The 17,278-nt window shown below is 44.2% G+C and overlaps 1 protein-coding gene across 2 annotated transcripts in view; it reads right to left on the bottom strand.

Moving 5' to 3' along the window:
* MAN1A2 (mannosidase alpha class 1A member 2) overlaps window positions 1-2,473 on the bottom strand; it is a 163,621-nt gene extending 161,148 nt beyond the window's left edge. For both annotated transcript variants that reach the window (XM_054813961.1, XM_054813962.1), the window contains exon 1: window positions 1,597-2,473. In XM_054813961.1, the coding sequence (XP_054669936.1) occupies window positions 1,597-1,904 (308 nt within the window). In that variant the 5' untranslated portion in view covers window positions 1,905-2,473. The remainder of the gene's footprint in view (window positions 1-1,596) is intronic.
* Window positions 2,474-17,278: the final 14,805 nt, after the last annotated feature.

Below are 17,278 nucleotides of genomic sequence, written 5' to 3'. Positions count from 1 at the left end.
AAGTACGTTAATCAAGAGCATCACTCCAGAACTATCAGTATCAACAAACTCCTTTTTCCACGGCCCATCTACTGGGCAACACAAGGTATAACAGTCACAGCTGGAGTTTTGAAAATTTCTGCTGAACACCTCTTTGTTTCATCTATCTTCTATTTCAGAACCTGATTTTGATTACATGTACCAGAGTGACTGGGGAAGCTAAGAAATAAGATCACAGAAAAAAAGACAGTGAAAGATGAGAACTTCAAAGGCATATTAGAGTGTCTAAACCTATATTTTGTGCAACATTTAACCGCATCAGCAATTAATATCATAGACAAAAGAAGTCCTTGTTAAATATTAAGCATCCATGTCCTTTCAGTTAGGGAGAAAGAGCTCATGATAAGTGCCCCAAGACATCCAACAGCAAAGATGCCTTAAGGAAAAATACCATAGTATTCAGGTAGTCTTTATAACTCATAATAGATGAAGAGGTAATTATGCCCTCTCCTTTTAATCTAGCACAAATAACCTTTAAATAGTTCTTATATCATATCAATAGGATATATTTTAAACCGTTCTCAAAGGAACACTATCAGCATAAGGAACGTCTCTTTAAATTTCACGGTATTACTAATTTAAGTATAGAAGAGCATATATTTTATCACCCATCATCATCACATTTTAAACACCTATGACAGTGAAAAGAGATTAGTCAGCTTCACTACAATTCAGACACTAGGGTAGGATTTAAGCAATCAGCGTACAGCAAATATACTGTACAGCCCTCATTTATATTTTTGTATTTCCGTTTTGAAGGCTTAACTGCACATAACCCAGTCTTGAACGTTTAGAGGCTTGTATCACACAAAGCTTTAGGTGGCCCTGAAAAGCTATCAACAGCATGATCATTTACCCTTGGTACTCTTACCTACTCTTTTATCTCCAATTTCTTTACACCAGCAAACACAATTAAGGAAACTTTGCACGGGCACCTCCAATTGTCTGGAATAACATTGTAACAAGTGATTTTAAGGGCCAGAAAAGGCAATTATGCCATCTACACTACTTTTGCATCCCACACATTGTAGGCTGACAGCCTCTGGGTCACAGCATGAAGTCTTTGTCAGATCAAAGTTCTTGCTACACTATTGAGCAACAAGCAGATGTTTTGAGTAAGCACATAAAGGCTATAGAAGAGATACAGCAGGTTTTTAGTCACTTATACTGTCGCCACACATGCCATAACTCAATCTCCTTTTTTTTTTATCCCCACGAGTGATCCAGGGAATTGACTAGGGCGAGAAAAATAAATCAGGCACTGGAGGAGAGCTCGCATTCATCCTCCCAGACCTCGCTAGCCATAAGGCTAAATTCACACTGGAAAAGAAAACATGGAGCCACAGCTACATATGGCAGCTGGAGGGCACAAGGCTAGCGCTCAGAAGTTGATACACGTTGGGAAGAAGACGTGAGGATGCGGGAGAGAGGAGCGACAGCAGCGCGGCAAGGACCTATTTTAACGGCCCTCCCTTTCACCCCGTCCTGCTCCCACCGGGACCCGCTCGCCCGCCACAGCCGCGGCGCCGCTCCCTCACCGGCGAGCAAGGCACCTACCTGTGCCGGTGCTCGTCGTGCCCTTGCCCGTGGATGAGGAAGCCGCCGAGGTTCTTGCCCCCTTTGCTGGTGTCCACGTGAGGAATGAGCACATCCTCCAAGCCCAGGTCAAAGCGCTTGTGCTTCGAGGAGTCGGGCAGGAAGAAGAACGCCCCGAAGCACAGGGTGATGAAGGCACTAAGAATAAGGAGCAGGATAAATTTTTCGGAGAGTCTCAAGGTAGCCCTGTGGTGCGGGAAGGCGGAGGCCCCCAGGTTCAGGGGGGGCAGCCTCCGCCCGGAGAGCGGCAGCAGGGCGGGAGTGGTCATCCTTCCGCTAGCGACCACCCCGCGGGGCACGGCTCATCCCCTCAGCCCCTGCAGAGGACGGCCCTGGCAGCTCGGGCCCGGCTCGGTTCGGCCGCCTCCCGGCCCGGCGCGGGGGCTGGGGGCGGCTTCACCATCCTCCCCGCGGGCGCCGGGCCGCGTCCCCCCTCGCCCGCCGAACCACCGCGCGGGGGAGGGGAGGGGGGGGCCGGGCCGCCCCAACGGCCCCCGCCCCCCCGGGGGCTCGGGCCGGGGCGCGACCGCCCCGCTACCTGCGCGCCCCCTCTCCCACGCCCTGGGGCCAGCAGGGCCCGAGCGGGCGGCTCCGGTCAGCGGCGCTCCCTGAGCTCGGCGGCCGCTCGGTTGCGGGACGCCGCCGGCAGCGGAGACGAACGGCAGTGGGCTGCTGCGGGCCCGGCCTGACGCGCGGCGCCCCTCCGCCCGCGTCCCCTTGGCCGGGCCGGGCGGAGGCTCATCCCCGCCGCGCCGCCCCGCTGCGAACGGCGCCGGGAACGGCCACCGCAATTCCACTCCGGACCCTCTCCCCGCACCCACGGCGCCTGCGCGGCGGCGGACAGCACATGCGCGCTGAGGAAAGCGAGGGCTCGAGGAAGCCGCTGCCAAGGGAGCCCCGCCCCTTCGGCGGGAGGGGCGGGGCGAGGGGCGGTGCCTGCCCGCGCTGTTTCCCGCGGCAGGGGGCGGCGCGGCAGGGGGCGGCCCGGCAGGGGCGCGGGGGCGGGCGGGGCAGCTCGGCGGCGGCGGCGCCGCCGCCGCTGCGGCCCCTCCGGCGGTTTCCGCGGCGCCCGGCTCGGCGTTGCCCCCTGCGGGAAGCTGCGTCTCGCCGCACCGCTGCGGTAGCGCCGGTGTGGCTCTTGGCCGCGCTCCTAGCCGGGCCGGCGGCGCCGGTGAGGGCGGCAGGGCGGGCGGCAGAACCCCCGAGGCGTTTTTGGAAAACATCGCGCAGAGCCGGCTGAGCGCGGGGCCGTGCAGTCGTCCTGGGGACCTCTTGACATAGGGCCTGCCCCCCTGGAAGAGTGGTATTTGGCACGACATGCAGGTCCCTAGGGAGCTGCGCCAGGACCTGGCGTGGGTAAGGTAACAGGTGCAGGTGCCCTGGGACGTACCAGGCTGTTTGTCCCCAGGAGGGCTTCGGCTCATCGTGGGGGATCGGCTGGATAGCAAAGCACGCTGCCGGGGGCAACTGCCCTGGGACAGCCGAGGGTTGTGGAGCCACAAGAAATAGTGCCATGTGTAGTGACTTCAACTGTTTGAGCCGTCCAGCTCCCTGAGCCGCTGTAAATGTGGGAATGTTAAGGCATAGATGGGGCATAGATGAAGTGACAGGCAGAAAACATATCTGAATTACCCTTTACAAATATCAGACGCAATCATTTTAGCCTGCTCAGTCGTGTTGACTGCAGTCAAGCCAAAGTTCCCCAGTCTTGTGCATGCATGCACCAGCCAAAGTCCCCATGAAACCACGCAAGAGTTTAATGCAAAAGCAAAAGGAAAGGTCAGGTACAGGCCTGGGCAAGGTAGCTGCAGGAACCGGATTCAGAGGAGTTAAAAGAACAAAAGCAGGTCTGTAAGTCTGGGAGACAAGTTGCACCTCCAGCTCTTTTCAAAGTAGGGTGTTTCTCACTTTTTAAAGATTGAACAAAATCACCAGAGCCTTAAGTAATGCCAGATTATGGAAAGCAGAGTGTGTTTAGCGAACCTGGCAGAAGAGGCCAAATCCCAGCCGAGGAAACAAAGGTAGGGGAGAGGATAAGTCGGTTCAGCCTGCTGAAGTGAAGTTAGCTGGATGGGAGAGGACTTCCAAGGTGGAAGCCAGTGTCCCCAGACTGTGGTAGTATTGACAGGATGAGAACTGAATGGAGGCTGCAGACAGCAGCTCCCTGCAGGGAACCCCCCAGCCCAGCTCCAGAAGGGTCAGGAATCTGGTCTATGAGTGTGTGAGAGTAATGCACAAATAAAGTGGTAGAGAAAGCATTGAGACACGTGTCCTGCAGGCAGGCAGAGCAGGCAGAGGGCCAAGAGTGGCTTCCACTGCCACTAACGCTGCCAATGCCCATGAGTGGGGTGCCCTTGATCCCAGTCACAGCAGCTGCTGGTATCTGAGCAGAGCAGGTTTGATAACAGTAATACCAGGCATTTAGGTCTGTTATCAGTCTTATACTTTGCTTTAAATGTTTTGAATCTTTAGGGAATTATGCTGTGAAAAAAACATCCCAAGTCCAGCTGGACATGTTGAATTAATGAAGGTTAGTGCTCAGCTTCTGGTCTGAGTGTGGTGTACTATGGAAATTAAGCCCTCAAGAGAACTTAATTTGGGAGGATTCCAGGGAAGGAAAACAGCTAAGCTAATAAAAAAACCTCTGGCAGTCAATGTAGTGGCACAGGTGTGGGTGGATCAAAAAAATCCAGATGAATAAACTCTTAGGGCCATTCAGGTTATCTGAAGTTAACTGATCAAGGCGAAGGAGACAATCTTCTACATGAGACTAACTCTTCCACTCTGATCGCTCCCTACATCCTCACATCCAAGCTATGAATCACACCTTGTTGGATCTTTTTGCATAACATATCGGAAATAATGGCCTTTCCCATCTGTCCACCCAGCTAAACTCTTCCATCAACTTACGTTTTTGCTTCCTCTTCTCTATTTTTTACAAAGAGGACCCACAACAATGTTGTGCAGCAAACAGCTGGACCTCGGCCACTAGTAAAAAAAGAATAAAGTGAGAAATTCTGCCATGAGGTGATAAAAACCAAAGAGCTAGTGTAGGACAGAGATACCAAAGAGAGGGCATACATGAAAAGAGCTGCATTATCAATGCTACTACAATACACTCCAACCAGTACAGCAACTAAACCTAACATTTTATGTTGTTACTACAGGATCAACAGGCTTCAACTGGTCTGTTGGCCATTTCAGCTGTCTTCTATTTTTGATCTGGTAAAGTAAAGTATCTTCAAATATGTTCAAGTCTTCACTTGTTAAATTGCTTTCACACAGTCTGAAAAAAAAAATCAGTCCATGAAGACTTTTGTTCTTCAGTCTTTTTGCCCTTTGCTTCACTCGTCTGCCAACTGCTAGTTCTTTTGCTTTAAAAGACTGAGAAGAAGCTTCCAATTTATTTTTTTTAATAAAATGTTTCTTTGTGTTTAGCTCATTGCTAGGAAGTGACATTTCTGTAGGTTTTGTAGTTTATGATGACCTTTCCAAATTCTAAAGCATCTGTGTCTAAACCATGATGAAGTTTTGTATTTCTACAATTTTCTGCTTGTTTTGACTTCCCTACTCTTTACCAAAGTCTAAGAGTAATTTTTCATCCTTTGGTTCTGTCATACTGGGTAATATGCATATCCCTGTAAGTCTGCCAGTGATTTTCCACGCTGCAGTGGTGTTGCTCTGTAGCTGAACATTAAATATAGAACTATATCGAATTAGTTGTTTTTGTGAGCCTCTGCTACATTATATAGATTCTGCATCTATTAGTGTTTTCTCAGAGATGCCCAGAACATTCTCAGAAGTGTCCTGCACTGAAACCTAAAGGTTTTCACAAGAACCAGGAATTTCCTGTACTCACCGCCTTGTCTTTGATCAATTACTAATGTAACTGGGAGCTTGAGGTGCAAAAGTGCTTGATCATCAGCACTAAAGTCACTGTATTTCCACAAGCCAACATTTCTGGAAAGTTATTAGGGTAGTTCACATGTTTCAAAGGTAGACAAAGTTAAGTCCTGTGGAAGTACAGATCCATATCCACGTATTATTTCTTTCTTCTTGAAATGACCACAGTAATCCCTTCTAGCATCACGATCGGGGCACATGGTTTGCAATCATTATTTGCAAAGCCACTTCTTCAGTTTTCTCCCAAATACTTTCCAGTCTTTCCTCTGGCCTCCAGGTTCCATGGGAAGTCTGACACAGCTTGAAACGGCATTCACATTCTCTTGGACTCAATGGTGACTGGGGTCTCATGAGCACATTCTTTGTGAAATCTAGTCTCTAGTGGCTTTTGTGACTCTGTCTTAATGTTTCTCATCCTATCCGTCCAATCATTACTTCTTTGGAAGAGACGCTTCACCCACAACCAAGCTGTGCCACAAGACTTTGGTCTTTAGCTCATTTCTTTGCTCTCTCTATACCTCCTCCCTGTGTTGCTGAATGTCTGTAAACATACATTTTACTATTATTTCTATGTGGACAACTCACAAATCAACCTCTCCAATTCAGAACCCATTTTGTTCCAAACAACCCTTAGATCTTTATGAGGAAGACTAGCCTTGCTCATCCTCAGTGTGGCTATAGCAGGATGATTAATACTGCCCTAATCTCATTCTCCTACTTCCTTCTTTGATCAATGTAGAGAACACAATCTTCTCCTAATTCAGACCCATAACCCATGCTCTGAATTCTCCCTACATCCTCACATCCAAGTTCTGAATAACACCTTGTTGTGAGTTTTTTCTGTGTAACATATCAAAGATACGGACTTTCCCATCCAACACCTCAACCAAGTTGTTCCACCTAGGCATTGTCTTGCTTCCTTGTCTCTGCTTCTCACAAAAGCAGTCTTGCACCTTTCAAGTCCATTCAAAGTGCTTCTGGAAAGATAATTTTTTGTGTGCGATTGCCCTTGCTGTGTCACTTCAAGCTTTGCATCCTCCCAATCTTTTCTGACATCCCCCCCTCCCAGCACTTCTGATTCATCACTAAGACACCAGCTCCTCCTACACCCAGTTGGCCTATAATATCAGCCTCCAGCACCTATTTATTAATGTTTCAAGTACTTCCATGCTTTCTTCTGTGCTTCCCTAAGGCATGAAAGGACTTGCTCATCAAAAAGGAATTTGGGAACCATGAAAGGTTAGACTATACCAGTAAATTTGCAGCTATGAAAACTGAACTTACTCATGGCAGCTTCTGTATAGAGACACAAAATGGGTATAAATACTAGATTGTAAAAAAAGAAAAAAAGGAGCATGTGTTGGGATCTGCAGCAGCACTGCCATTCTTTGGCTGAGAAAGTGAAAATAAGCTTTCCAAAGATACTCAGAAACAAGGGTCAGGAGCTACATGGTTTCAGGACCTCGAGACCAAAGAGCTGCCTGTATTGTGCACTGGGAAGACCATCCCTAAATTATTGGAGCTTGTTAAACATATGGAAGAGATCGTGTAACAAGTTAAATATATCATCTGCATGGTGGTCTGGGTTTGCAGATGATGAGACTTGATGACTGAGGTTGTCCCTGGAAAAAAACCCCAAGCTAATCATTCAGATGGACACAATTCTCACACATTTGACGTTTTACATCCAAGCACAATCTGCTTCAAAAGAAAAACAGGATTTATGCCCCATTTGTGCAATCCTAAAAATAGAATTGCTAAGACATCTTTACGATAATGGAGATGAGAAATTTCTAAGTAAATAAATTACAGCTTCCCGTTGCCAAAAGTTTATTACAGAAATGAGTCAAGATAAAGATTTTCAACATTATAAAAAACAAGTCAGAGTCCTCTTAGAAACATAATTTAAAAACCTGTCACCCATTGCCACAGCCATACTGAGATGGACAACACTTAACAGTAGCAGATCAATCAATGTTTGAAAGGCTCATGTTTTTCTTAATATTCCAGCCCAGGTCTGGTAACCACTACAGGGGAGCATGAAAATCAGCTTCATATTTCATAGTGTTCTTCCATTCTGGAGAGGGCAGATTAAAATTTGGCTAGAAAAGAGAGAGATTCGCTTCCTTACAGCTACGTTTTGGAATATCTGCATGTCCCTGTTCCTCTACACAGATCTTCATGCCTGTCTCAATGAGCCTCCCTGCAGGCATACAGGCCCAACTGCACTGATTACTTTGCAGAACTGGGGGTTAGAAATTACAAAGCCACATGCTTTATAATTGCAAACTCACTAACTTATCCCAGTCTCATTCAATGATCTTCTCCTTCCCAGCAGGGCCCATCTGTCACCATTTCACCAACTCCATGTTTTAATGAGATCCAATTTCACTCTTTGCTTTCAAGTGATTTTATTCTATATCTGTACATTGAAATGAAAAAAAAATGTTTTCTATTAAAAGAAAGTCAGTCATAAATATGTAGAAAACTGAAGGACCCCTGTATGTATTGCCATTTGACATTTTATCATTGCATCGTTGATGGTTCTGCTTCATCTTAATTCCATGCTAAAAGAGTAATTAAATGACATTTCTCTTTAGAAAGAGAAAAAACATGAAAGAAAGATGGACATTCAAATCTAAATTGCCTTAGAACTACAGCACACTGATAAGCCAGTCCTTTGGAAGCCTAATCTTCAGGTAAAATGTTCTCATTCAGCTCATGCTACTGAATTAGACTCAGTCCATGGACAGTTAGTGAAGTATTCTGCTGTTAAAGGAGAATATACCACTTGATGTGAAAATAACAGAGCCAGCTCTCACATTAGCAGCTCCCTTCATTAGCCCAGCCACAGGTCTGGAGGGAAGAAAGGCTCTACACAAACAGAAGCTCTCCTAGGCTATACCTATATTACCTTTAAACCTGGGATCTTATAGGCTAGCTCGAGCCCAAGGGTGGAGTTGGAGGCATCAAGGCAAACTGACCAGGCCAAGTAGCTGTCCTTTAGCACGATACACCATGGACTATATGAGGTTCATGTACCAATGCTCCCTTGTTCAAATGAATCAAAAAAGCCAGATCGTGGGCACCATCATCAGCTACACTGGGCAAATGCATGACTGACTTTGTTGGATGGATGCTATGCTCAGCCAACAAATTCCAGGCATCCTGTTGTCTAGACTGCGTTTATCTAGCTAACTGCAGACTGGCATCTGTGGCAGGGAAAGCTGCATTGCTGTGTCCCAAGCACCGTGCTCATCCTTGCTACCTTGTGAAGCCATCAGGGTGCCTGTCGGGACTGGCAACAGTAAGACAGGGATTTCCCACCCACCTCTGTGCAGGTTCAAAGTCAAGCCAGTGGAACTGCTTTCTATGAAGGATTATATTCATCACCCAAACACAAGGCCTTTTCTTGATTTGTCAGTCTGCCCATTACACTTTTCAATAATCCTTACCCTCACCTATCTAATACTTTCTCCCTCTCCCACATCATTCCCTCCAAGTTGTCTAAAGCCACCCAGCCCTCAGGTGGCCACCGTTCTTCCTTCCCACAGTCTCTAATCTGAGTTTGTGCTCGGGTCTGTAATTACACATACCCAAACATCAGGCTAGCACTGCAGGGCTTCCCTGCAGAAGCCGCAGTGGAAATTTATCCAGCAAAGGCCCTACATGGTGTCTCCAAAGTGCCTCTAGATAGCAGCTAGGATATGCCTTATGCACCTTCTCTCCGCTCCCACGGCATGAGGCTTTCTAGCCACGAATCCCAGCAGGTCCCTGCCTGTATTCCAGCTGTGCCGTGTGAGGCCGGGTGGCCTCCCACTGCTGGTCTGGGATTTCCCAGATGTAAGTAGGTGTGTATGAGTAGCAAGCCTGAGCTTTTGCGTCATACTGCATTTATTAAGGTAGGAATCAAAGTCATACATACATAATGAACCCAGCATTTCCTGGAAATGCTGGTCAGGCTCAACTGAACGAATAGCAGACAGATGGTAATCGAATCCAGTGCACCCTCATGGTGTTAGCTCTACTTAATGGGTATGCAGCAGCTGTGTGAGGTGTGTGTTTGAAACCATCGTGACTTCCAGACCTACAGCCGCCCAGCTGGAACAACTAACTATGCAGGAGACTTGCACAGCCACTTGGATCTGCTAGGTACACTTAAAAATCCTCCAGTTCCAGCAAGTGTGAAATTCTGGATACCAAAACAGAGCTTCTTGGGGGAAATCTAGGCACGTGACAACAGGTGAGGAAAAAAGGTGTTTCTGCTGCTGCCTTTACTGGTTGTGGTGACCAGTGTTGCCACTGTTGATGGAAATAGAATCATAGAATCATAGAATGGTTTGGGTTGGAAGGGACCTTAAAGATCATCTAGTTCCAACCCCCCTGCTGTGGGCAGGGACACCCTCCACTAGACCATGTTGCCCAAAGCCCCATCCAACCTGGCCTTGAACACTTCCAGGGATGGGGCATCCACAACTTCTCTGGGCAACCTGTTCCAGTGCCTCACCACTCTCACAGTAAAGAATTTCTTCCTAACATCTAATCTAAATCGACCCTCCTTCAGCTTAAGGCCATTACCCCTTGTCCTGTCACCACCTGCCCTTGTAAACAGTCCCTCACCATCTTTCCTGTAGGCCCCCTTCAGGTACTGGTAAGCCGCAATCAGATCTCCCCGGAGCCGCCTTTTCTCCAGGCTGAACAACCCCAACTCTCTCAGCCTGTCCTCACAGGAGAGGTGCTCCAGCCCTCTGATCAGCTTCGTGGCCTCCTCTGGACTCTCTCCAACAGCTCCATGTCTTGCAATGCCCACAGAGATCAGACTGGGAAATTCTGCTCTTCTCTGTCTATGATTATATACCTTCACCATCATTATACGTTCTCTCTCTTTTCCCTTCCAGAAACACACACACGCATGCCCACACCGACAAATGAACACCGAGCCATCTCGCCTCTGGAAGAATGAAGCCAGCTTCATCCCTTCTCTCTCAAGCATAAATAAAAATCTGCTGATCTTACCTGCACACCTTCAGAGCTCTACAGCTAATCCTTTCATGCCTCAGAGAGCCTATCCAGCCTCCCTATAAATGCTGCAATGGAAGTTTATGTTCCATCCAATAGTTAAATAACTGCTGGCAGGTTATTGTGTTGTACCATCACTATATTTTCACATACTCCTTCATGGATAGAGGCAGAGACTAAAGTCAGGCTGAAAGATGAGTGCTGTGCTTCCTGTTTATGTTTTTCTTTCTGTTACTGAAAAATTTGCATTTAATAGGACTGGAATGCAATGAAGTCCTTAAAGTGGTGAAATAAGGATGCAGCAGTATAGCCAGGCAACCGACTAGTTTCTGTCAAAATCCCAGGGGGAACGCATGCGTTTGGCTTAAACAAGGTGTATGCAACTGCAGAAAATCAGCTTCCTTAACAAACCTGACCCAGATCTGAGTGAGCCAGTTGCATCACACAAAGTTGTACTCACAGGACAAAAGAATATTTATAGAAGGCCTCAGAGATCACTGTAACTTGCTGATTTTTTTTACAATACTAAAGACTTGTTCTTCTGATGTGTTTGGTAGATATTGCCTCATGAAACTCTTTCACAGCATGCTGTGCAGCCGTGACATTTCTGTGCGGACACAAGGACCTGTCTGGATATTTCCAGACCTGGTTTCTACCTGGCACTTGCTCCTACTCTTCTGCTTTCGCGTAGAGGAGCAATTCTGGCAGAAAGCCTGTGGCTAAACTGACACCCTCCCCAACCCGTCGTTCTATCATTAGGCCTATCAGCTTCTCAATTCATCAGCTACATTTTAATGGGTTTATGACATCCCATGCCTGCTTTTTCTGCCTCCTTTGTGCTATATTTGACTCCACCTGGGTTGCACCTACATCTCAGTGTGCAAGGATGTTCCAGAAATTCATTCTTCAGTGATAAAAATCTTCTAGCAACTGTTTTAAATTTGGTTAGACTAATTTATAGCCATTCATTTTTGCTCAAATGCTACAGTTAAAGTACCAGCATTATCATTCAGTTTTTATGATTTCTTTTTAGGAAGATTTTGAAATTTACTTTTAGCTGAATTTTTTCTCATGGCAGAGACTCGGAGATTGTTCATGGATATCCCATAATAAATAATGCAACTGTCTGTAACATTTGGTGTAGATCTGTGCCTGGTATAGTTCTGCTTATCCTATTTCACGTTTTGTCATGTCTATTTACCTAATTACCAACAGGTAGAAGAAATGTACTGTTTACATTAGACAGAAGGCTTTTAAGTACAGCTTATAGCACTAAACTTCATGTATGGTTGGTGACAGTGCATAAATCTTAGATGTTCTCTGTCATCAGCTACACTTCATATCCCTTTACAGACATTGTTTAACAATTGAAATGTGTTAGGAAATTAATTTGATGCACTTTCAAAATCATTTTAAGGTGCATGGGTACCTAACAGTCTTGGCATGGACCCCGGGAAGCAAAAGAATGAAAAGTTAGGGCAAGCAACCTACTTCCACCTTCCACATCTCTCCCAAAGGCATGTGTGTTGTGAAAGTTATCCTCCGAATTAGCAGCTCAGCTTCTCATCTTCGTTTGCCTGGGGACCCCCATTACTACCTGTCTCACCAGCCCACTCTGCCTCCAGGACACAGCACTGAATGGCCACAGACCAGTCACATGCAATCCTTTAGCCACGCTTCCCTTTTTGTCAGCTCCTTCTTTTCTTAGAAATGTGCTGGCACTGCTGCACTCTTCACTCCCTGACATGAGGTGTGATTAATGACAGTTCTTAAAAACTACAAATGCCTTTTTTGTCAGCATGGCCAACAACTAGCGTTTCGTATGCTAGCAGCTTCATCAGTCTTCAGGCAGGAAACAAATCATGACACATTCCCCACAGGTCAGAATAAACGTTCCACTGCGGGACTTCTTTATCATTACAAAAAGAGAAATGCACCTAAGAAGAAAGCACCCAAGATTCATTCTGAAAAATCCTTCAGAAATTCCCTTTAGTTTGCCTTTTCTCAGTACTCCAGGACACAGGTTGTGGGAGGCAGAGAAATACATGTCTACACTGATCCCTTTTTTTGAAAGAAAAAAGGCTGAAAAGTAGAGATTAAATAAAAGATACATAATCTACAATATAGTTTTATTGAATTAGTAATGCTCATTTTGGTTAGGATGCATAAGGGTTTAAATTCTAAATCCTTGTTTGCAATTACCCATAATTGTCTTCTCACAAAAATTTCCCATGCCTGGTTTATCCAGTTGCTGAATTTTCTTCTGTTAAGTTTAAGCAAAAATGGTTTCAGCCTCTTTCATCAGGAAAGTGGGGAGAATTCCTGTTTCTTTACAATCTTATGTCCAAAAGGTCTCAAACTTGAACAATGAGTTGAAAAAGAAAAGTTCTGACTTAATTAAGTGACGAGACTTTGAAAATACCTTGCTAGATGCATGCAGTCAGGGCGTTCGTGCCACAGCCAAGGAGGATTGTGTATGGCTTTCCCACCCAAGAAAATCCAGCCCATGGTTATCAGACCCTCTGTCCTGATTTGCACTGATTTCCCCTGAGCTCCTTGTCTGTGAGCATGGACTATCACCCAGTGTCTTCCACTCTTTTGCTAAGAAGGCGGGTGTTTTCTGTCAGTATCATCGGGGGGAAGCTGTGGTCCGTGTTACCTATGGTTTTGACCTGGAGTTATCACAATGAGAGTCCTCAGGCTCACGTCGCACATGGAGCTGCACCACAGCATGGTCCTCTTGAGCACAGACCCACCTACTGCTGTGTGCTAAGTCACAGCGTGGCTGCCCAAAAGCAGATTCAAAGGAACCCGCACCACATATGCCACCTGACAAACCCACTGCCAGCTGATACTCACTTCTGAGTAATGAAACACGATTGCTCAGTGACAGCTTCTGCTTTGCAAACAGATACTGGGAGCTGTCATTTAGCCAGTTATTAATCCAGTTAATGTGGGCTCTCTTCTCATTGCACTGTGCAAATTTTTTGATCAGTGTAATGAGATACTAAATCAACTGCCTTATAAACGTCCATATATACTATATCAACGTTGTTGTCTTTATCAGTGTAACTTGCTGTCTTCCCAGCACAACTGTTTGATCTGACTGATTTCCCTAAAAATATGCTAACTGACATTAATTATAATCTTACCCTTCGGGTCTTTCTCAGCTAATCTCTTAACTGCTTTTCACTTATTTTACCATGGCTGAATCAGGCTAACTAACTTATAATTAGTGGTATCATTCTCATTCTCTTTGACTATTGACACAATATTATTACTGAGACTTGCTTCTCTGGTGTTTTTGCATCATTCCAAGATTTGTTAAAAATTATCAGAGGTGCAGAAGTCAACTTGGCCAATTGTTTTATGACTCTTAGGAGCAAATAATTTGGGGCTGCAGATTTAACAATGTTACCAGCTGTTACTTAATATGTCAATAATTAGTGGGTCAGAAAAAAGTTCATCAGTCTAATCTGACATACATTTACTACACTGAATTCTTCCAAATGTAGTAAAGAAATTATTATTCTGTCTTTACTGTGCAGTTAGAAGCAATTTTATCAGCTGCATCTAGCTATGGTCAAACATTTCTGGGTTTGGGAGGTTTTTTAATTCTACTGTTCTTAAATAACTTTATATTGTCCTTTGACCTTCCAGCCAGAGACCTTCATCTTTGCCAGTCTTATCTTCCCATATCAATTTTCCAAGATTGTGGCTCCTCATTCATCATTCTCATGACCTGTTTCAAATTTTTCCATTTGTTATAAATTACTTATTTATTTCTAATCATGGCTTTCCCTTAGCAATTGAAAACAGCACGGCCAATGTTCTTTTCTTTGATGGTGACTTTTGGACAGCTAATAAACCCTCCTCAAGAGCCACCATCTTCCATTTACATTGTTCTGCCCAGATATATTTCCCCAACTGATTCTGATTGTAATTTTCTTAAGATTTGATAAATTAAAGCTTTTGAAGCTGACTGTGTTTGGGACTCTCCTGTGGTTGGCTATGCTAAATATAATCAGGCTGTGAACACTGGTCTCTTGGCAATCACCAACTTCCAATTCAGCAACTTTCATCTTTATTCCTTGTAGCAACGTCCAAAATGTTTACCTTATACTGGTAAGGCTTTTAAGTTATGTAAGTGACATTTTACCAACTTTTCGGGAAAAGTGGTTAGGTTGCCATCCCTTTGACTGCAGAAGGCAAGATTAGATCTCTTTTTAAAAGACTTTCTTTGATCTAGTTCTGAAAAAACGTTATCCAGCCTCTGCACAGGGAGGGTCAGCCTAGGTGAACAGGGAGGTCCCTTCTGGCCAGAGAGTCTGAAAGTCTCTGAACAAAAAAAAAGAAACTCTATTGATGTTTAATTGGTAACTGCACATCTTCCAGTTTTTAATTTCCTGATAACAGTGCAGGTTTGAATTCTGCCCATTGCAGAAACCTGCTTAAGTGTAACTAACTCATCAATGTAATTGCTACTATTCTAACCCTTCTAAGCAAAAAGGTTGGCCCTTTTCATATTCTTTTTTATTCTCTGCTTCCACCCTTCTACCTCAGTTGTATTTTCCTAGACAGTGTTAGTTGGCACCCTGGTCTATAGGCATTGAGGAATCTTGACTTCTGATTTATCTCTTCTTGCAGGTGCACAGCAGTAACAGGAGAGGCAAAAGACACAAGTTAGAACGTGAGAAATTCCAATTATACATCAGATATTTTGGTTTCGTTTGGTTTGGGTTCTTTTTTTTTACCTTGAGAGTCATCAGATACTGGAAGAGGTTGCCCAGAGAGGTTACAGGATCTCCGTCCCAGGAGGCGTTCAAGACTCAACTGGACATGGCCCTGAGCAACCAGATCTAATTAGACCTGCTTTGAGCAGGGACGTTCCCCTAGATGATCCCCAGAGGTTCCTTCCAACCTAAATTATTCATGGTTCTATGATCTGCAGGCCTAAAACAAGGTAATTGTATCTTCCCTGTATAGTCCTACCTCTGAAACTCTTTTTCCTCCCTGTCCTTAATCACATCATAACCAGAGGTGTTAACATTCATGTCATTAACATCTGAGCAGGTCAATGTCATTGATAATGTCAGTGAAATTGAAAAGTCTTTTTATTAAGGCCGTTCCATTTCTTGAGGTCTTTTCCTCACCAGACTGCAAACCAATGCTTCATAAAAATAGTCTTTCAAAACATGTCTTATTTCAAAAGTTAATATGCCTTAGTACTGAAGTACTCCAATGCTGTTCATGACTTTTTGTAGCATAAAAATAGTACATAACAGAAATAATGCATTGAAGGAGGTGTTTGAATGGTACTACACATAGGCAGATACATCTCAGTTAAAGGGGTTTTGACTATACGATTCTTGCACAATACAAGTTTTGGTACATTGCTCCTTCAGGCCTACGTAAATGAATGCACTGGGCAAGGCAGGTGGAGTGTTATAATGTATGCAGGGATTTCGGAGCTCTGAAGAGCTTGCCTTTGCAATGTAAATGTAAACCTAGAATGTATAAAAAATATGGTTGTGGATTATATAATCCTTTTTTGGCACATTTTGATGGACTAAATATTTCAGAGCATTGCTAATAAACTCCACAGCTTTTCACTTGCGTTTGCCAGAACTGTAATGAGTTAACAGAAGTATATTAAATAACCTTGAAGAATATTGGCTGTTATACATAGTGCACTTTCGAGGTGAAGTGCTTTGAGTTCTAGAAGTTGTAGTAGTTCAAAGAGTAGAGCCTAGTGATGAGGAATGACAGAATACAATGGGAACTGTAATGTGGACCAAATAGATTTTTAGGAGACCATAACTACACAAACAGTCCATCAAACCTCCTGAAGTTATATAAAATTAGAAATAACTGGATTTTTTTCTGGGTTCATACACTGTTCATATAGTATGCACACACACACAGGTATATATAGGCAACTAATGTAATGGTCTTAAAAGATAAGGTAAGCAAGTGTCTTACACAGAAGTGTACCATGTACTGTGAAGAACACAGGTACACATCAAGAGATAAAGACAAATATTTACCAGCAGAGTGACTATAGTTTTTATAATCTTACTGCATTTCTGAAATGCCTAAGAACCTTTTACAAGGATGATTACCTATTAATAAACAAAGAAGCTTAAAATGCATTCACATCCTAATAAAACAGTATTTCCCACTAAGCTAACTAAACTCAAGCAAGATAATGCTCAAATTAACATTACAACTGGAATAAAGGGAATTAATATATTTTAAGATATAGTATGAAGTCAACAACTGCACTTCAGATGAACAGAAGTGGCATTCAAATTGTGAAATTACCTATCTGAGCCTTAAAAATGTGTGATAATGGTAATATAACAAACATAACATTCTTTCAGTCTCTTTGAGGCAGCTGCTAGACTTATCAAAATTGCTGTTTATTGAGCAACTTATGCAATTTTCCATTATTCAATCTAATTGCTCTCATTTCATTCAAAATGGCTTAAAACCCTCTGTTTCCCATTTTGTCAAGCTAATACTCTACAAACACAGTTTCCAACCCTCGCAATGTAAGATGATTTAAGATAGCAATTTCTACATATTTGGATGTATACAAGCTATCGTGCACACACAATCACAGTTTCTAAAGGTTACAAAAATTACTCACCAAGCAAGCTATCTAGTTTGAAGAGCCTTGAGCTGTTGTCTGCTTTGGATTAGCCTCAGGACAGCAGTA

This window comes from Grus americana, chromosome 1, assembly GCF_028858705.1.
Source record: "Grus americana isolate bGruAme1 chromosome 1, bGruAme1.mat, whole genome shotgun sequence".
In the NCBI taxonomy this organism is placed as follows: Eukaryota; Metazoa; Chordata; class Aves; order Gruiformes; family Gruidae; genus Grus; species Grus americana.
The sequence above is the reverse complement of the archived record's forward strand: the minus strand, read 5'-3'. Positions and strand labels throughout refer to the sequence as shown.